The 15,731-nt window shown below is 53.3% G+C and overlaps 6 protein-coding genes across 6 annotated transcripts; all 6 read left to right on the forward strand.

The window, feature by feature from the left end:
* Nucleotides 1–1,019: 1,019 nt before the first annotated feature.
* On the forward strand, nt 1,020–2,727 carry LOC108045380 (GDP-fucose protein O-fucosyltransferase 2). The gene has a single exon (XM_017124695.2). The coding sequence runs from the start codon at nt 1,070–1,072 to the stop codon at nt 2,567–2,569; it is 1,500 nt and encodes a 499-aa protein (XP_016980184.1). The 5' UTR covers nt 1,020–1,069; the 3' UTR covers nt 2,570–2,727.
* Nucleotides 2,728–2,937: 210 nt separating this feature from the next.
* LOC108045348 (large subunit GTPase 1 homolog) lies at nt 2,938–5,133 on the forward strand. The gene is made up of 4 exons (XM_017124647.2): nt 2,938–3,108; nt 3,172–4,468; nt 4,541–4,746; nt 4,807–5,133. The coding sequence occupies exons 1-4, from the start codon at nt 3,007–3,009 to the stop codon at nt 5,023–5,025; spliced, it is 1,824 nt and encodes a 607-aa protein (XP_016980136.1). The 5' UTR covers nt 2,938–3,006; the 3' UTR covers nt 5,026–5,133.
* A 117-nt stretch (nt 5,134–5,250) lies between these two features.
* LOC108045350 lies at nt 5,251–6,218 on the forward strand. Its single transcript, XM_017124649.2, has one exon. It carries the CDS (start codon nt 5,430–5,432, stop codon nt 6,216–6,218), a length of 789 nt encoding a protein of 262 aa, XP_016980138.1. The 5' UTR covers nt 5,251–5,429.
* Nucleotides 6,219–6,444: 226 nt separating this feature from the next.
* LOC108045349 lies at nt 6,445–8,180 on the forward strand. The gene has a single exon (XM_017124648.1). It carries the CDS (start codon nt 6,480–6,482, stop codon nt 7,944–7,946), a length of 1,467 nt encoding a protein of 488 aa, XP_016980137.1. The 5' UTR covers nt 6,445–6,479; the 3' UTR covers nt 7,947–8,180.
* A 213-nt stretch (nt 8,181–8,393) lies between these two features.
* LOC108045347 (leucine-rich PPR motif-containing protein, mitochondrial) lies at nt 8,394–12,136 on the forward strand. Its single transcript, XM_017124646.2, has 2 exons — nt 8,394–10,801; nt 10,884–12,136. Exons 1-2 carry the CDS (start codon nt 8,506–8,508, stop codon nt 11,822–11,824), a joined length of 3,237 nt encoding a protein of 1,078 aa, XP_016980135.1. The 5' UTR covers nt 8,394–8,505; the 3' UTR covers nt 11,825–12,136.
* A 1,356-nt stretch (nt 12,137–13,492) lies between these two features.
* Nucleotides 13,493–15,601, forward strand: LOC108045309. Its single transcript, XM_017124594.2, has 3 exons — nt 13,493–14,630; nt 14,693–14,892; nt 14,952–15,601. Exons 1-3 carry the CDS (start codon nt 13,614–13,616, stop codon nt 15,247–15,249), a joined length of 1,515 nt encoding a protein of 504 aa, XP_016980083.1. The 5' UTR covers nt 13,493–13,613; the 3' UTR covers nt 15,250–15,601.
* Nucleotides 15,602–15,731: the final 130 nt, after the last annotated feature.

Below are 15,731 nucleotides of genomic sequence, written 5' to 3' on the forward strand. Positions count from 1 at the left end.
TCGTCATTTGCAAATTTTCGAAAAATGGGTTTGCGGAAAAGTGTCCAAAAACTGCACTTCTAGGCTCATAACTTTTCGTACAGACATCCGATTTAAAGTGGCACATCTCTAAATAATTGTAGTTTAATTCTCTAAAAAACTGCGTTCTCAGTTTATTTTTTAATTTTTGGTCGATTTTTCATCATTTCTATAAGGGGTTACCTCTTCCAAATTCTCGAAAAATGGGTTTGCAGAAAAGTACCAAAAAACTGCACTTCTAAGCCCATAACTTTTCGTACAGACATCCGATTTTAAGGTGGCATATCTCTAAATGATTGTAGTTTAATTATCTAAAAAACTGCGTTCTCAGTTTATTTTATATTTTTTGGTCGATTTTTAGTCATTTTCAATGACCCTTTCCAAATTTTGGAAAAATGGGTTTGCAGAAAAGTGACCTAAAACCTGCACTTCTAAGCACATAACTTTTCTTACAGCCATCCTAATTCAAAGTGGCATATCTTAAAATGATTGTGGTTTAATTCCCAAAAAAACTGTGTTTTTAGTTTACTTTTTTTTTTGGGGTCTATTTTTTGTCATTTTCATATTACCGAAAAATGGCTTTGCAGATAAGTCACCTAAATAAAACCTGTACTTCTAAGCCCATAATACCCGCATGTAACTTGTCTTACAGATATCCGATTTTAAAAAGGCATATTTCTAAATTATTATAGTTTAAGTCTCTAAAAAGCTGTGTTTTTAACTTGGTTTGTATTTTGGGGTGGATTTTTAGTAATTCTGTAAAACCCTTTCTTAGTTTTCAAAAATGGCTTTGCAGAAAAGTTTAAGATAAAAGCACTTGTAGGCTTAAATTTTTTATTTAATATTGTATTTTAGATATCATTTTAACAAAATTGATACAAAAATATATACTTTTAGAGCCCATAACTTGACCAATTAGTTATTTTCAAATAACATGCGTTACAATGTTATTAAATTGTTGTTGTTTCTTGTTTTGTTTCTGTGAGAAAATACCAAAAACCTGCGCGTTAGGGCTTTATTCTGACCGCTGCCCAGTTACTTAAAACTCAAAATGCGAGAGAGCTGGCCGAGGCTTTGGCCCCCGGCGCTGGCGCTGCTCTATCTGATCCTGCTCCTGCTAATCCACCTGCTCCCCGCCACTGAGGCCGCGTTCCGTAATGGGACCGCAAGTCGCTGGAGTGGCAGTTCTCGGCGAAGCAACGCTACCTGTGCCAGAAGAGTCCTGTCGGAAATCCTGCCACTGCCAGAGAGTTGTCCACCCGAAGTGCTCGGTCTAAGGGGCACCGTGTACATCCTCTATGACGTGAACATATCCGAGGGCTTCAACCTGCGCCGGGACGTCTACATTCGCATGGCGGTGTTTGTGCGCCGGCTGCAGAGGAGGAAGAGGTTTCGCAAGGTGCGGTTGGTCCTGCCTCCATGGCCCCGCCTGTACCACTGGCACTCGCAGGGCCTGCAGCAGGCTGGACTGCCCTGGGGTCACTTCTTCGACCTGGCCAGCTTGGCCCGTTACGCACCTGTGCTGGACTACGAGGAGTTCCTGGCCGAGCAGCGGCTCTTCGGCAATCCGGGAGCCCCCCTGGTGCACGTGGCGCACGCGTTCCGACTCCAGCACTACGAGGTTATGCTGGAGCAAGGCATCTTCAGGGACAAGTTCGAACGCGTCACCGACAAGCCGTGCAGCGAGGGATCACTTTCGGGCGGACTTCTTTTGCAGCAACCTGAGCTGCGAGTCGGCCGGTTCCACTGCGTCCGGTTCCAGGGCAGCGCCGGGTTGCTGGAGCAGCTACTCCGCGTGGCGATTGCCGAGGACACGACCGGGCCGGAGGACGCCGACGATATGCGCACCTACGCCCTGCTCAGCGCTGAGACCGTGCTGCACGACCACTGGGGCGATGAGCACTTCTGGCGAGCCCGGCGCTCCATGCGCTTCGCCCGCCCCCTCGACCAGGTGGCCGCCGCCTTCCGGCAACAGGTGCTGGCCACCACGGACGCCACGGCCGGAGTTCAGCGGCCACCGATGTGGGAGCTGGAGAGAGCGAAGCGAGACGCCCGGGGCGGGGATTACATGTGCGCCCACCTCAGAAGGGGCGACTTTGTGCGCTCGCGGGAGGCGACCACGCCCAGTCTGAAGGCGGCGGCCCAGCAGGTGAAGCAGCTGCTGCGCGCCTTCAACATGACCACCGTGTTCCTGGCAAGCGACGCTACGCCCTACGAGCTGATGGAGTTGAAGGAGCTTTTCTATCGCTTTCGCTTTGTGCACTTTACGCCGGAGTCCAACGCCCAGCGGCGGGAGCTGAAGGACGGGGGTGTGGCTGTGGTGGACCAGCTTGTCTGCGCCTACGCCCGCTACTTCGTAGGCACCTACGAAAGCACCTTCACGTACAGGATCTACGAGGAGCGTGAAATCCTGGGCTTCAGCCAAGCCAGCACCTTCAACACGTTCTGCAAGGCCCTGGGAGGAAGCTGCTCCCGCAACGCCGTTTGGCCCATTGTGTGGGATGATGGCGACCCCGAAAGCGAGGAGGACACCGATAGCGTTTCATACTGAACACCCTCCGATTGCTGTGCCGTATATATATATATATTGTGAGACCGCTCGAATTCTAGTTTTAAGTCCAATGTGTGTCAGATCAGTAACAGAGATTCCGAACAACCTGCGATTGTGTACCAAAAAATAAATTAATAGCCAATATTCTGTACTTCAAAGTCCCTAAATAAGGATTGTTTTTTTTGGCATTAGAGGTAAAAAAAATAATATAGTGCAAATATTTATCTTCCCTTGGTTTTTAAAAAAGTTAACAAGGCAGCATGTTTGAAAACTGATGTATTGCCGCCAAAGCTAGCACTATCGCATATCGATGTCATTCACAGAGTACCCTCTTGTACGTTGACTTATCGATGACTTATTTAGTCCCAACACTGCTACCATTGCACGTGTTTTTATTTGTATTGAAAATATAATTCAAATTGATCCGCTCCTGCGCCATGGGCAAGAAGAACAAGGGTGCCGCACCCAACCTGGGTCGCCAGCTGATCAAGGATCGCTTTGGCCACACACCCCGCCGCAAGGTGGACAACGACACGATGGTAAGTGCGCATGAAGAGTGCGGCGTCCCAAATCAAAATACATATGTGCCTTTGTCCCACCAGCTGCACACTACCGAGCTACAGGATGGCTACGACTGGGGCCGTCTCAACCTGTCATCCGTCACCGAGGAGTCCTCGTTCCAGGCCTTTTTGCGCACCGCCGAGCTGGCCGGCACAGAGTTTCAAGCGGAGAAGCTGAACATTACGTTCGTGAACCCCAAGCAGCGGGTGGGACTGCTCAGCAAGACGCAGGAGCAGCGCATGCACCAGAAGCACGACGAGCACCGCGACCAGCTAAAGATCCCAAGGCGCCCTAAGTGGACCAAGGAGACCAGCGCCGATGAGCTAGAGCGAGCCGAGAACGAGGCTTTCCTAGATTGGCGCCGCGATCTGGCGCTGCTGCAGGAGGACGAGGAGATCCTGATGACGCCCTACGAGAAGAACCTCGAGTTCTGGCGCCAGTTGTGGCGCGTGGTGGAGCGCTCCGACGTGGTTGTCCAGATCGTCGACGCCCGTAATCCGTTGCTGTTCCGCAGCATTGACCTGGAGCGCTACGTGAAGGAGGTGGAACCAAGCAAAATGAACATGATCCTGGTAAACAAGTCGGACCTGCTCACAGCGGAACAACGTCGCCACTGGGCGGAGTACTTTGACAGCGAGGGCATTCGTACGGCCTTCTACTCGGCTACTCTAGTGGAGGAAGAGCTGAAGCAAGAGGCGGAGGCGGCTCGCCAAGAATCCTTTCCCGAGGTGCGGGAGCTGCGCAAGGCCGCCGAGGAGATTCACCAGTCGCTGGATAAGGTAGAGGGCACACTGAACGCCATCGAGGAGAAGCTCAAGGTGAATAAAGAGGGGGAGCACGATCAGCTTCCGCGAATGCCGGAGGACAAGAACAGTCCCCGACTGCTGTCCCGCCTGGAGCTCATCGAGTTTCTGCGCCACATTTACAACGGTCCACGGCACACAGAGCAGCACGTGACCATCGGCATGGTCGGCTATCCCAACGTGGGAAAGAGCAGCACCATAAACTCGCTAATGACTGTCAAGAAGGTTTCTGTTTCTGCCACGCCCGGCAAAACCAAACGCTTTCAGACGCTTTTCTTGGACCAGGACATCTTGCTCTGCGATTGTCCTGGTCTGGTGATGCCCAGTTTCGTTCTGACCAAGGCGGACATGTTGCTCAACGGCATCCTTCCCATCGACCAGATGCGCGACCACGTGCCAGCCGTGAATTTGCTGTGCGAACGAATTCCGCGCCATGTCCTGGAGTATAAATACGGTATTGTAATAGCCAAGCCCCTGGAAGGCGAGGACATGGAGCGGCCCCCGCATTCCGAGGAACTGCTGCTGGCCTATGGATGTAAGTTTGTATGTTTTACCTTTTTCAATATTTTATTAATCGTTCTCTCGGTTTTTTTTTTGTATGGCTCAGACAATCGCGGCTTTATGACCTCTAACGGACAACCGGATCAGGCGCGCTCCGCCAGATATGTCCTTAAAGACTATGTCAACGGCAGACTGCTTTACGCTATGGGCCCGCCTTCGCTGCCCCAGGCCGAATACCATACTTTTCCCGAACGCCAGCGCAAGGTCATCGAGGAATCCCAGCTGCCAAGTCAGCAACAGCGAGCTATGCGGGTGAGATTCGCACTGAGGCTCGACTAGATCCCTTACTGATCCTCTGAATGTCTCCTGCAGATTGACAAGAGCACGTCCAAGGAGCTGGACAAGCAGTTTTTCTCCGACAAGCCCACCCACGCCCATGTAAAGGGACGCACCAACTTCCCGAACGTGCGTCTAGCTAACGACGGCTCCCTGGTGGCCGGCAATGATCCGGCGGCCAAGCCCTGGCGTCATGTCAAGAAAGAGAGGCGGGAGAAGCTGCGCAAAAAGTTCTCCCACCTAGACGAGCATTGATTTAAATCCATTAGTAATTTATTTCGAAGGGCGTGTCTATGAGGCACTTGTATATTATTAGCATTAGAATTACATAGAAATTAAACCTGAAGAATCCAGACAGCTCTACATGTACAATCTAAAGCATGAACCGGTGAATTGCAAATAGGAAGGTCTATAAAAGATTTAGACGTCGTAAAGATTACCCAGATAAACATGCCTCAGTACCGCAAAGTTTGCATATATCTAGTACACAGGCTAATGGAAATATGCCACACCGAATGGATTGAATGCCGCACTCAACTGAGGAAGCTATTTACTTCGCTGAGGCCGAAGCTGCACTTTGACCAACTGATAAGCTCGGACGATTACGTCTCGTGTCTTTTGTGATCTCTTGGCCGCTGCCAGTTTTAATTCTAGCTCCTATGGCCACGGACGAGAGTTGCAGGCACTTCAGGGAGCTGGACATCAGGCGCCGCTCTGGGTTGCTCCACATATACTTTCAGCGGCGATGGCTCCGCCGCACCATCTACGAGCTGATGCGCGCGCTGGACCTGGCCAATACAGACTCCACGGTCCAGTTGGTTGTGCTCTCAGGCGAGTTTTCTGCGGGATGCGGCGGCGAAACGGAACCGCTGGCTCTAAAGCAAGGTCAGGAAAACAGGAGTCGGCTGCTGGGAGGCCAACAGAAAAGGAAAGCTGTGGACGGCAATGACGCCGAGGACATGTACATACACGAAAAAGCCGCAAACTTTGTGATGCGCTCGCTGGCGAAGAAGGTGCTGGCACACCGTAAGCTTCTGGTGGCTTTTGTCGAGACCCAGTGCGTGGGCCTGGGGCTCAGCGTGATCAGTATGTGCGATCTGGTCTTCGCTATGAAGTCTTCTGCCTTTGTGCCCGCCTTTTCGCACCTGGATCCGTGCACCAAAGTGGGCCCTATTTGGACTGTGCCACACATCCACTGGCTGCTTCACTTGGGAGATCGGGCGGATGCCAACACTGCCCTCTACTGCGGTCTTGTGGCTGGCGTGGTAAGCGATCCGCAGGAGTTCTGGCATCGCATTGACCTGTACTCACGAATGCCCTCTTCCTCTCTGCTGGCGACAAAGCGCCTCCTGCTTCGGCCCTGGCGGGACTTGCTGTTCACGGAGCTGCACGAGGAGGGCACGCCTCTGGCTGCACAGCGAAGACGCCTGGCCAGATCCAGGCTGTAGGATGGGTTCTGTTGGGAATTTGGTACGATTAAAAGCGACTATAATAAAGACAAAGCTATATGAATAGAGGTACGTGCATACATGTCCATCGCAGCTATAAGTTCTGTATTGAATTTAGTTATTTAAGTTTAGGTTACGAATGTCTATAAGCAACAGTAGGCCCTTTAGGATTATAGGCCAGCGTCTATGTAGCTAGCCGTGCCGAAAGCTGTCAAATGATTTGTCCGCCTTTCAGTCTAGTTCATTTCTCAGATTACCACTATGGAGCTCGACGCGTTCAGTCAGTCAGGGAGCTCGACTTCCATTAAAACTCTCGTTTCGCAGGAGAAATCGCAGTCAATAAGCTTGACGAGCAGCAGCAAGACTGGGAGCCAGACTGAGAACAGCCTGACCGCGAACCCCAAGACCGAGAGCAGCCCGGCAAACTCCGAAGACACGACGAAGTCTGAAATCGAAAAGCAGGCAAGGCTCAAGAGGCGGTCCCAGGAGTTTATAAAGCAGCAGGAGGCCGAGCTCACCTGGAAGTGTTTCACGGATGAGGAATACGCTGACTGGAAAGCTTTCAGATGCAGCAACTACAAGGTGCCGCTGCGTTCGGTGTTCTCCTACTTGGAGGTCAAACCCTGCCCAGTGATCGTCGGCAATGTGCCGCACAAGAAATCTGTGCCGAAAGTGCTGGCCGAGATGGTGAAAGGCAATCACGGTGCCTACACTCGCATTAGGATCGGAAAGCACAAGTTCCGATGCATCCCCAACCTGCTCAAGTGCTACTCGGTGTGGTTCGCCAACCGTGATTGGCGGATGACCCGATTTCAGTTCAAGGAGCGGCAGGTGCCTGCCAGAGGCTTTGCGGCGCTTTACGAATGGATGCGCACCGAGAAGGTGCCACACTTCAAGGTGGCGGTGCCCTTGCTGCAAGCCGCGCGCCACCTGCAGGTCCACCTGCTGGAGAAGGACTGCTGGGATGTACTTTCCACCGACTCGGCTCGCGAAAAGTTGGCCTTCATCGTATACTTGGATGCCAAACGGATGCCTGCGCTCCAGGACGTGTGTGAGGTGATGCTCAGCCGAATCCGCTACTTCTTCCTGGCACTGGTGGGCAGCCGCGAGTTTTTGGATCTGGAAGTGGACGCGCTGGAGCTAATACTGCGGCGGGATTCCATCGGTGTTAACTCCGAGATGGAGGTTTTCTTCGCAGTGCTACGTTGGCTGGGGCACTCGTCTCCCGACGAGCCGACGCGTCTGCCACTCATGCGTCGCCTGATGTCCTGCGTCCGCTTCCACCACCTGCCCATGACCTTCCTGTTCAGTCTGCGTGAGTCCATCAACCGTCCGGACAAGGAGGAGCTCTTTAGGCCGGATCCCGTGCTGCTGGCCTTCAATTCGGACCCGGAGGCGATGACCATGCTGGAGCATGCAATGTCCTTCATCGGCGTGCGCTGCCAGTACGATGACACCGACGAGTTCCTCGCTGTCTGCGCGAACCACCGCATTGGCGTGGTCTTCCCACGCCACTGGGTATACCACCCAAAGTGTCCTTACCACTTGCGTAGCCTTGCCTTTCCGTACCAGCACCGCTTCACCGCCTCTGACTTCGGCGACTACGTCGCCAGCATCCAGACGGATTGGGTCGGCAAGGGGCCGGCGGACCACGGAAAGTCTCTGGTCCTCGATCTGGACTTCGACCCACTGCTCCGCAGGCAGTCACAGTGGAAAGCGACCAAGTGACACACGGACATTCACATTTCTCTTTTTTACCTCCTGACGAGATGATTTTGTAACATAATGCGCAGATTTATTTATATTCCATTCAACTGGCTTTTGAACATCAGCCGCGACAAATGATCTATGTTTAAAAGTATATTTTCGGTCACCCATGTAAATTCAAGTTAGCACGGAACATTCGCAATGACTTTGTGGTTAAAAGTTGTCAAAGTTTCACCGACTTAATATATAACTTAAACATATTTAAATTTAAAAACTTAAAATTTTGATTTGTGTGACAGTTTTATCAGAATTTTAAAACTAAATATTTTTTGTTGATAGATTTTTAAATCCATTACTGGAACAACGGACAAAAATTAAAATAATTCCGTTAGCAGAGTCCCATGTGTGAGCGGCCTAAAAACCTATCGATGTCGATAACTGCTAATAGCAGGGTGTCATCTCCAACTGGAATGCTCAGCTGATTGCTTTGCCGGCGCGTGTTTATTTGTATTTGTTGTGCGACCAAGCTTCGTTGGTTTCGTAATTTTATTTCGCGGAAACCTGAATGAAGTAGCACGAAATGCAGCGAGCGCGACTGTTGCAGAGTGTGTGGCTGTGCCGGCAGCGCCTGGTCCCGTCGCCAGGACGCGGACCGTCCTCCGCCAGCCTCGGATTGCGTTACGCAATGACGCCGCCTTCGGTTTATCCAGCAGCTCCTTCACTGCAGCTGCGGTTCCTGAGCACGGGCGGCGTCGCCAGCGCGGCGGAACGGAGGAGCCGGCGCCACGCCTCCGAAAGGCCGCCAGTCAGCATTGAGGATGTGTGGACGCAACTGGAGACGTACTACCAGCAGCACAGCCTGCTCAACTATGAGCACTGCCAACGCGTGCTGGACCACCTGCAGAGCTCGCCATCGCCCCAAGGAGTGAGCGTCGAGCAACTGCACTTTCTCTTGGGATCTTGTGTGCCCGAGATGCTTCCCGCCCAGAGTGGCCAGGAGCGGCTTCAGCTCTTCCAAAGCCTGTGGGCACAACTTCTTAAACTGGGGGGTCAGCCCAAGCTGGATCACTACCACACCAGGCTACAGGTGCTTCGTCAGAACCGCCTGCCTCTTTCGGATCACCGCTCCGTGCTGGCAGAGATTGCCGTGTACCACGGAGCCGCCGACGCATCCTTGTACAGCGCTCTTCTGGACGTGGCCGGATCCGCAGGGAACATGCGCCAGGCCACCGAACTGCTCGCCGAGATGCGCGAACGCAGTTTTGCCCTCACAGATCGAAACTTCTACGCGCTGCTGCTGGGCCACGCCCGCAACGGTGATCTGGCCGGAGCAGAGTCCGTCCTGGCCAGCATGCGGGCCGCTGGAATACAGCCCGGCAGCAACAGCCAGGCCATCTGGTTCGAGGCCCTTGTGGAGAACGGCCAGGTGACGCAGGCCATGGAACTGCTGCAGACGGAGGCGGGCTTCACCGGCCCTCAATTGCTTCAAATGCTGCGGGGAGTGCTTGCCGGCAAGGCTGTGGACACGGAGCTTGCCCAGCAGCTGGTCAAGGAACTGCCACGGGAGTTCCTAACCGGACTCGACCTGCCACCCGCTATCAGAAGTCTCTGCATCCAGCTGGTGCACCAAGGACGCACCCAAGTGGTCATGCAGCTTGTGTCTGCATTGCCCGCTCCGAAATTCGGGAACCAAAACCAAAACATAGATGAGTACGGTGCATTGCTGCTTCAGGAGTTTTTCCGCGCCCACGTCCCCCTGGCGCAAACACTCCAGTTCGCCAGTGAACTGGTCCAGCGGAGCCAGAATCCTCGCGCCTTGCATTTGGTTGTTGAGCTGGCCTTGCGCCGGCTACCCTCATCCGCGCTCCACTGTCTGCAGGCACTGTCCACCGCCGGCGAAAAGCTGCGTCCGCACTACTTCTGGCCCCTAATCCTGCACCACCACCGGCGAGAGGGCGAGAGTGGCCTGCTGCGCCTGGTGGCTGAGATGCAGCGCATGGGCGTTGAGTGTGACGATGAAACCTTGCGGCAGTATCTTCTCCCGCACCTGACTCAAACCCTAACGCAACCCTTGGAGGCCATCAAGGCCCTGGAATCGGCTGGTGTGAAGCCCTCGCTAACCCTGTGTCCCATTGTAAGCCACCTGCTGCAGCAAAACCAGCAGATGAACGAGGCTCTGGACTTGCTTAAACGGTATCCGACGCGCCTTGACCTCTCCATGCTACTTCAGCCATTGTCATCCCTGGCGGTGAATGCCCGTGCAACCAAGCGCTTCGAACTTTTCGCGCAGGTAGTTCAGGCCCTGCAACAGAAGGCGCTCCAACGAGGCGAGGATTTTGTTGGCTCCTTGCTGCTACAAATGACCGGACCACAGACGCGTCTACGCCAGGATGCCGCCTCCCTGTCCCGTTTCCTGCACGAGCTGAGTCGCCTTGAGCTGCAGCTCTCGCCTGCGGCGTCCGAGGTTCTACTTTCTTTGGCCAGGCAGGCTACCCAGGACACCGAGCTGATTCAGGACCTGGCCAAGGCCTTGCAGAAAATGCGCAATACAGAGCTGACCCTGCCAGCAGATACGGCTTCGCTGCACGGAGGATTTATCAAGCACCCCCGCGACATGAGTCTGGACGAACTAGAGTGCCATTTGGTGGAGCTGGAGTCCAAACAGCTGAATCCACGCGGCGTACTGCGTCGTTTGCTGCAGCTCTCGGTACGGAGCGGCCGTTTGGAGCGCGCTCAGCAACTATTGGCCAAGTGCCAGGCCTTAAAGGTGCAGACGAGCGCAGGGATGATGGCCTCCATCCTGGACTTACACATCAAGTTGCGTGACCTGCCACGCGCCCAGGAGGCCTTGCAGCGGCTCAGAAGCACCTACCCAGGTATAAATATATTGTTGTCCGATCTTAAACGTGTCCGTCCTTTCTGTTTATAAGTTTCTTATTCAATCCTTATGCCTTTCAGCCTTCCAGATTGACGAGCACAAGGTCATCGACTTCGCCGGCCTCTTGGTACAGGGACAGCAGCTGGAGGCCGCCAAGCAGCTGCTTCAGCGCCGCGCTGAACAGCACAAGGTCGTCGGCGGCGACTACGTGATCAAAAACGTATGGCAGCTGCTTACCAACGTGGCCCAGCTGGCCGCCTCCCAACCTCCAAGTAACTCTACCAGCGAAGGTGCGGAGGGATCCAAGCCAAGAAACCTGACCCGCGAAACGCTGGACTTTCTTCGTGAACTAGGCTACTGCCAGTCGCACAATGCTTTGTTGGGACCCGTGGTGCGCGAGTGGCTGCTAAGGGGTGACTTGGACGCGGCAGTGGGCGAGTTCCAGCGACTGGCCAACAACCACAAACACACGCCCCTGCAGTTCGAGCTGCTGTCGCTGCTGGTGCGCCTCGGCAATGGGGATGAGCAGGAGCTGGCCCGCTTCCCTGCCACCACAGCCGAGTCCGCCCAACAGAACTTGGCTGCGGTTACGGCTACGGTGAGCCGCGTCCATGGGGCGGCCAACATGAATAGCGCCCTGCTTCTCGCCCTGGCGGAGTCCGGAAAGGAGGCGCAACTGCGGCGGCTGATTATCAACCCAGAGTTCCGCATCAACCACGAGCTGCTGGTAAAAAACTGCGAGCATTTGGGACAGGAGGGCGCGGTGCGGACGCTCCTGCGGCTGGCGCGCGGAGTAAGAGGTGTTCAGCGGTCCATCGACGAGCAAAAGATCTACGACATCTTGCTGGCCCAGTTCTGTCGCAGCAACGACTACGAGGCGGCGCTTGATCTCTTCGAGCGCCTGGAGGCCGACGACGAACTAAAGGTGTCCCAAGAGTTTCTGCGCAACCTCGTGCAGCTGCTGCAGGTGAACCGTGTGGAGATTCCCAGCGGTATCGCGTTACGCGCCCATATTAGATAGCCGGGTCATAGGATCGCTGCTCTGCTGTTTATTTAGTGACTTATTTTGTATATAAATTGACTCAGTAAAAGTGAGAAGAAGACCAGTACATATGTACATTCATATGTGTGGTTCTGTAAATCTCCAATATTTGGTATGGCCTTGAATATTCACTCGAGTTCCCCCCATATTTATACAATCGCCAAGCCATTCATTTTTATACGGGTCTCAATACTGATTACAAGTATAATTGTCAAATAAAACTATAATTATAAAAACAATATTGCAAAATGTTTACTTTTATTCAATAAAAAAGGCCATATTTATAGTCAAGGACTATTTTCATTATTTAATTTGTAAATCTAAAGAGGCCGACACGTAGAGTATAAAACCGCAGTTAGCACAGACACATGACATATTATGTGTGATGACCACTGATTTAAAACCATTTAAAAAAGCGTTTTTTTGGCACATGTCAAGCTCAGCTGTCTGGCAACTCTAAAGTCGGTTTGACAGTTATCTTGTGTGTCTACTGCGCCGCCATTTCTTGCATTCCGCCATTTTGAGATGAATAGTTTCTGTCGTTCATGGTGCTGCTCATGCGCCCCGTTTTCTCAGGAATTTAATTAAACTTACATATATCAGACGCGACGTAATGATTTCGCCGCGCTTCTTAAGGTGCTTCTTCAAATACGTCTTGACGCACTCGAAGCTAAAAAAACATTTCCCCAAAGAACTGAAGACTATAACGCTGATGCAGGTGAGTTCCTGCGACTGTTTGGCCCAGTTTTCAGCCTCGTGACATTTTAGGCCTACCAATAGCTGTGGAAACTGTGTTCCGAGAATCTGGATGTTAGCGAGCTGGCTGACTTGCAGCTCATGTCATATATCGTGTACCTGATGCCATCGCCTTCAACAAGTTGCAGCCAAATGCGCGCGTCGCTATTGCAGCGCAGCTTTAGTGTGGTGCCCACGCTGGAGCCGTCGCTTGTGCACTACTTTACGGAAAGGCTAGTAAAGCGCTTAGGGACCAATAATACGCCACCGTCCAGGGGTAACCTCCTGCTTAATCTGTCCCACCTGCTCGCCAACACGGGCGGCGTGGGCCGAGCAGTATCCGTGTGCCTGCTCTGGAGCTTGATTTTCAACGCGGCCAATGTGAACCCTATCATCCATCAGTACCACGATGTGAGCAGCTTAATCTTCTTGGATCAGCCTCTCTGGTTAACTGTGATCTATTTCTAGCTAAGCGAGCTCTTCCCTTTGCTGTATCTGGTGCCCGTGGAGGACCTTGGGAAGATCAACTTCGAGGAGCTGCTGGAGAGCGTGGCTGCTCTGTTGCACCGTCAGTTGTGCTGTTCGGATCTGACAGAGTTCCACCGCTATGGCTACTCATCGATGTACTTCCGCATCCAGCCGATGGACGTGCTCCGGCTGCGTGACTGGCTCATCCGTTCGCTGAAAACGGCAGGCATTCAACGTCCGGGAATCGCAGCCAGGCGGGTGCAGTCCGCACTGAACTACATGGATCTGCATTCGGCTTCCTGGTGCCTCGTGTGCCGTAACCAGGGGGGCGCATTCTCCGGCGATTGCGTGCTCGCAGGAACTAATATCTAGAAGAGAAATTTTAAAAATTGGGCTGAAGTAGGCCTTGATTTCCGGAGGAATTTCAGCCTGCCGTCAAAACACGGCTGTCAACTTTAACCTGATAATATATACATAAAGTTTTAAAGCAAGTAGCAAACACTAGCCGACTGCAAATCCTGATCCAAATTTTAGTTCCTATTTTATAAAAGCGTTGAATCTGCGCATGTTTCGAGCATTTCTCCATCCGAGCATGAAGCGGTTGTCCCGGCGGCCTGTTTCTGATGAGCAGAAGGCCCAGGCGCAGGCTCACATGCTGACCCAAAATGAAGACCAAAGCCGTATAGAGGTCTTCCTGTCTGTGGCCACCGTCTCGTCGCTGCATCAAAGGGAGGCGCGGCAGGAACAGCCTGCGCGGCAGGTAGAGCCAGAATCTCAGCCGCAGAATCAACAGCAGGACAATGAGCAAGACAGGGAGCTGGAGCCAGAAGTTCTCGAGAGCGGCGCCCAGGGCGACAACGAGCAGTCAGACAATGAGGCGGGGCCCTCCCCCTCAGCGCCTATCCATACCAGCGAGGGGCAGCCCGATGTGGGCGATCCTGCCCGGCTAAAGGCGCTGGCCGGGCGACAGCAGATCGCCAGGCTGCTCACCCGTCTCGGCGACGGCGCAGAGGGTGATGGCGAGGCCAACCAGATCGTGATGGAGCTGCTCGGTAGCCGAGACGATTCCCCGCCCCGGCCGCCGCCTTCGGCCATAGAACGCGTTTCCGAGCAGCTGCTTCGAGTGCTGCGGGAGCAGACGCTGTTAGAGGCAGGCATCGCCACCGGCAACGAACGGCACCGCTGCTTCAAGTGTGTATTGCAGAACTATGCCAAGATCTACGCGGCGCGTCGCTTCATGGAGCAACTGCCGCAGCTAGGTCAGCTTGGCCAGGACGCGGATGTAGAGCAGGAGCTGCTGGCCCGCGTCATGGCAGAAGAGGTGCTGCAGATACCGGAGCTGCTGCGCCAGCTCTGGTCGTCGCTGGAAAAGATGGAGTTCTTCAACGAGGATACCGCGTTTAAGGCCTATCTGGAGGCCCGGCGCAACCCGCAAGCACGCATCCTGTGCGAACTCATGCTCACTCGGATCTCTCGCGTCTTCCTTTGCATTGTCAGCTCCACATTCTTCCTGGACTTCACTGAGCATGAGCTTACGCACATTCTGCGAAACTGCTACCTCAGCGTTAACTCGGAGATCGAGGTGAGATCGTAAAATCAGTAACCCTCTGTTACACTGGGATTGACATCAATCCTTCTCTGCAGATATTCCTCTCTGTGGTGCTCTGGCTGGAGCACAACTGGTTTGAACGGGGTGACTGCGCTGAACGCATTATGGCAGAGGTGCGCTTTGCCCTGATGCCCACCTGGTACCTGTGCACATTGGACAGGGCCAACCGCTGCCGTCACTTTTCCCGGGTGATCCACATCACCGGAGTGCAGCGCATGATAACCCAGGGCCTAGAGTAGGTACCATTTTTGGGGCTTAATTGTTTAACCAAACCTTTTTCTTGCTTTCCCCCAGGGATGCCGTGACCCTCAAGAGTAAGAAACGCTTCAGCGCTGCCGCAGGACGACCCACCACAGGCCATCCACAGGCCAAAGAGGAGGCACACCTGGCCCGCGACTGGATCGCAGATACTGAATGCCGCCACCACCACAAGCGCCATTGCGAGCGATTCGTTTACCCGACCTACGACGTGTTCAAGGAGTACCTGGCCAGGATTATCTGTTGCGCTCCCAACTATTGGCGCAGTTTCCGGCCCGCCCAGGAGGTGTACCGCAGCGACTTTCGCTGCTGCTCGCCGCCGCACTTTAACTAGGCCCGTCCTTGTATCCGTCCCTCAGATCTCCTTGTCCCGCTCGCTTTTGACTCTGCGGCTTAAATTTTACGTGCGAGGATGTTTGTTTGGAGGATGAGAATCTGTATGTCCCCCGTCCATGGATCCTTCCTGTGTCCACTGTACTTTTAGCAATCCGCTTAAAAGCTAAGGTTCTGACGGCCTGTGATGTTCCGCATGTTTCCAATCAGTCGCCGCCGCTGATGCAGCGCCTTAAGGCAGTTGCGACTACTCGGCAGAAAACGATCCAGCTGGATCCGCAGAAGCATCACTCATCGCCTAACACATTGGCCAAACCAAGAGCCAGAATAATAAAAGCATTATTAAAAAATTAGAAGCGGCGAGAAAGCGTAAATCTCAGATCCTTCAGCTGCCACCAGTATTTTCGCTGCGAAAAATGGATGATTTTTTGAACCCAAACACCAGGCCAACAGAAATCAGCGGTAGGTATCCAACGTTTGGTT

Source organism: Drosophila rhopaloa, unplaced genomic scaffold, assembly GCF_018152115.1.
Source record: "Drosophila rhopaloa isolate 14029-0021.01 unplaced genomic scaffold, ASM1815211v1 contig_3, whole genome shotgun sequence".
NCBI lineage: Eukaryota > Metazoa > Arthropoda > Insecta > Diptera > Drosophilidae > Drosophila > Drosophila rhopaloa.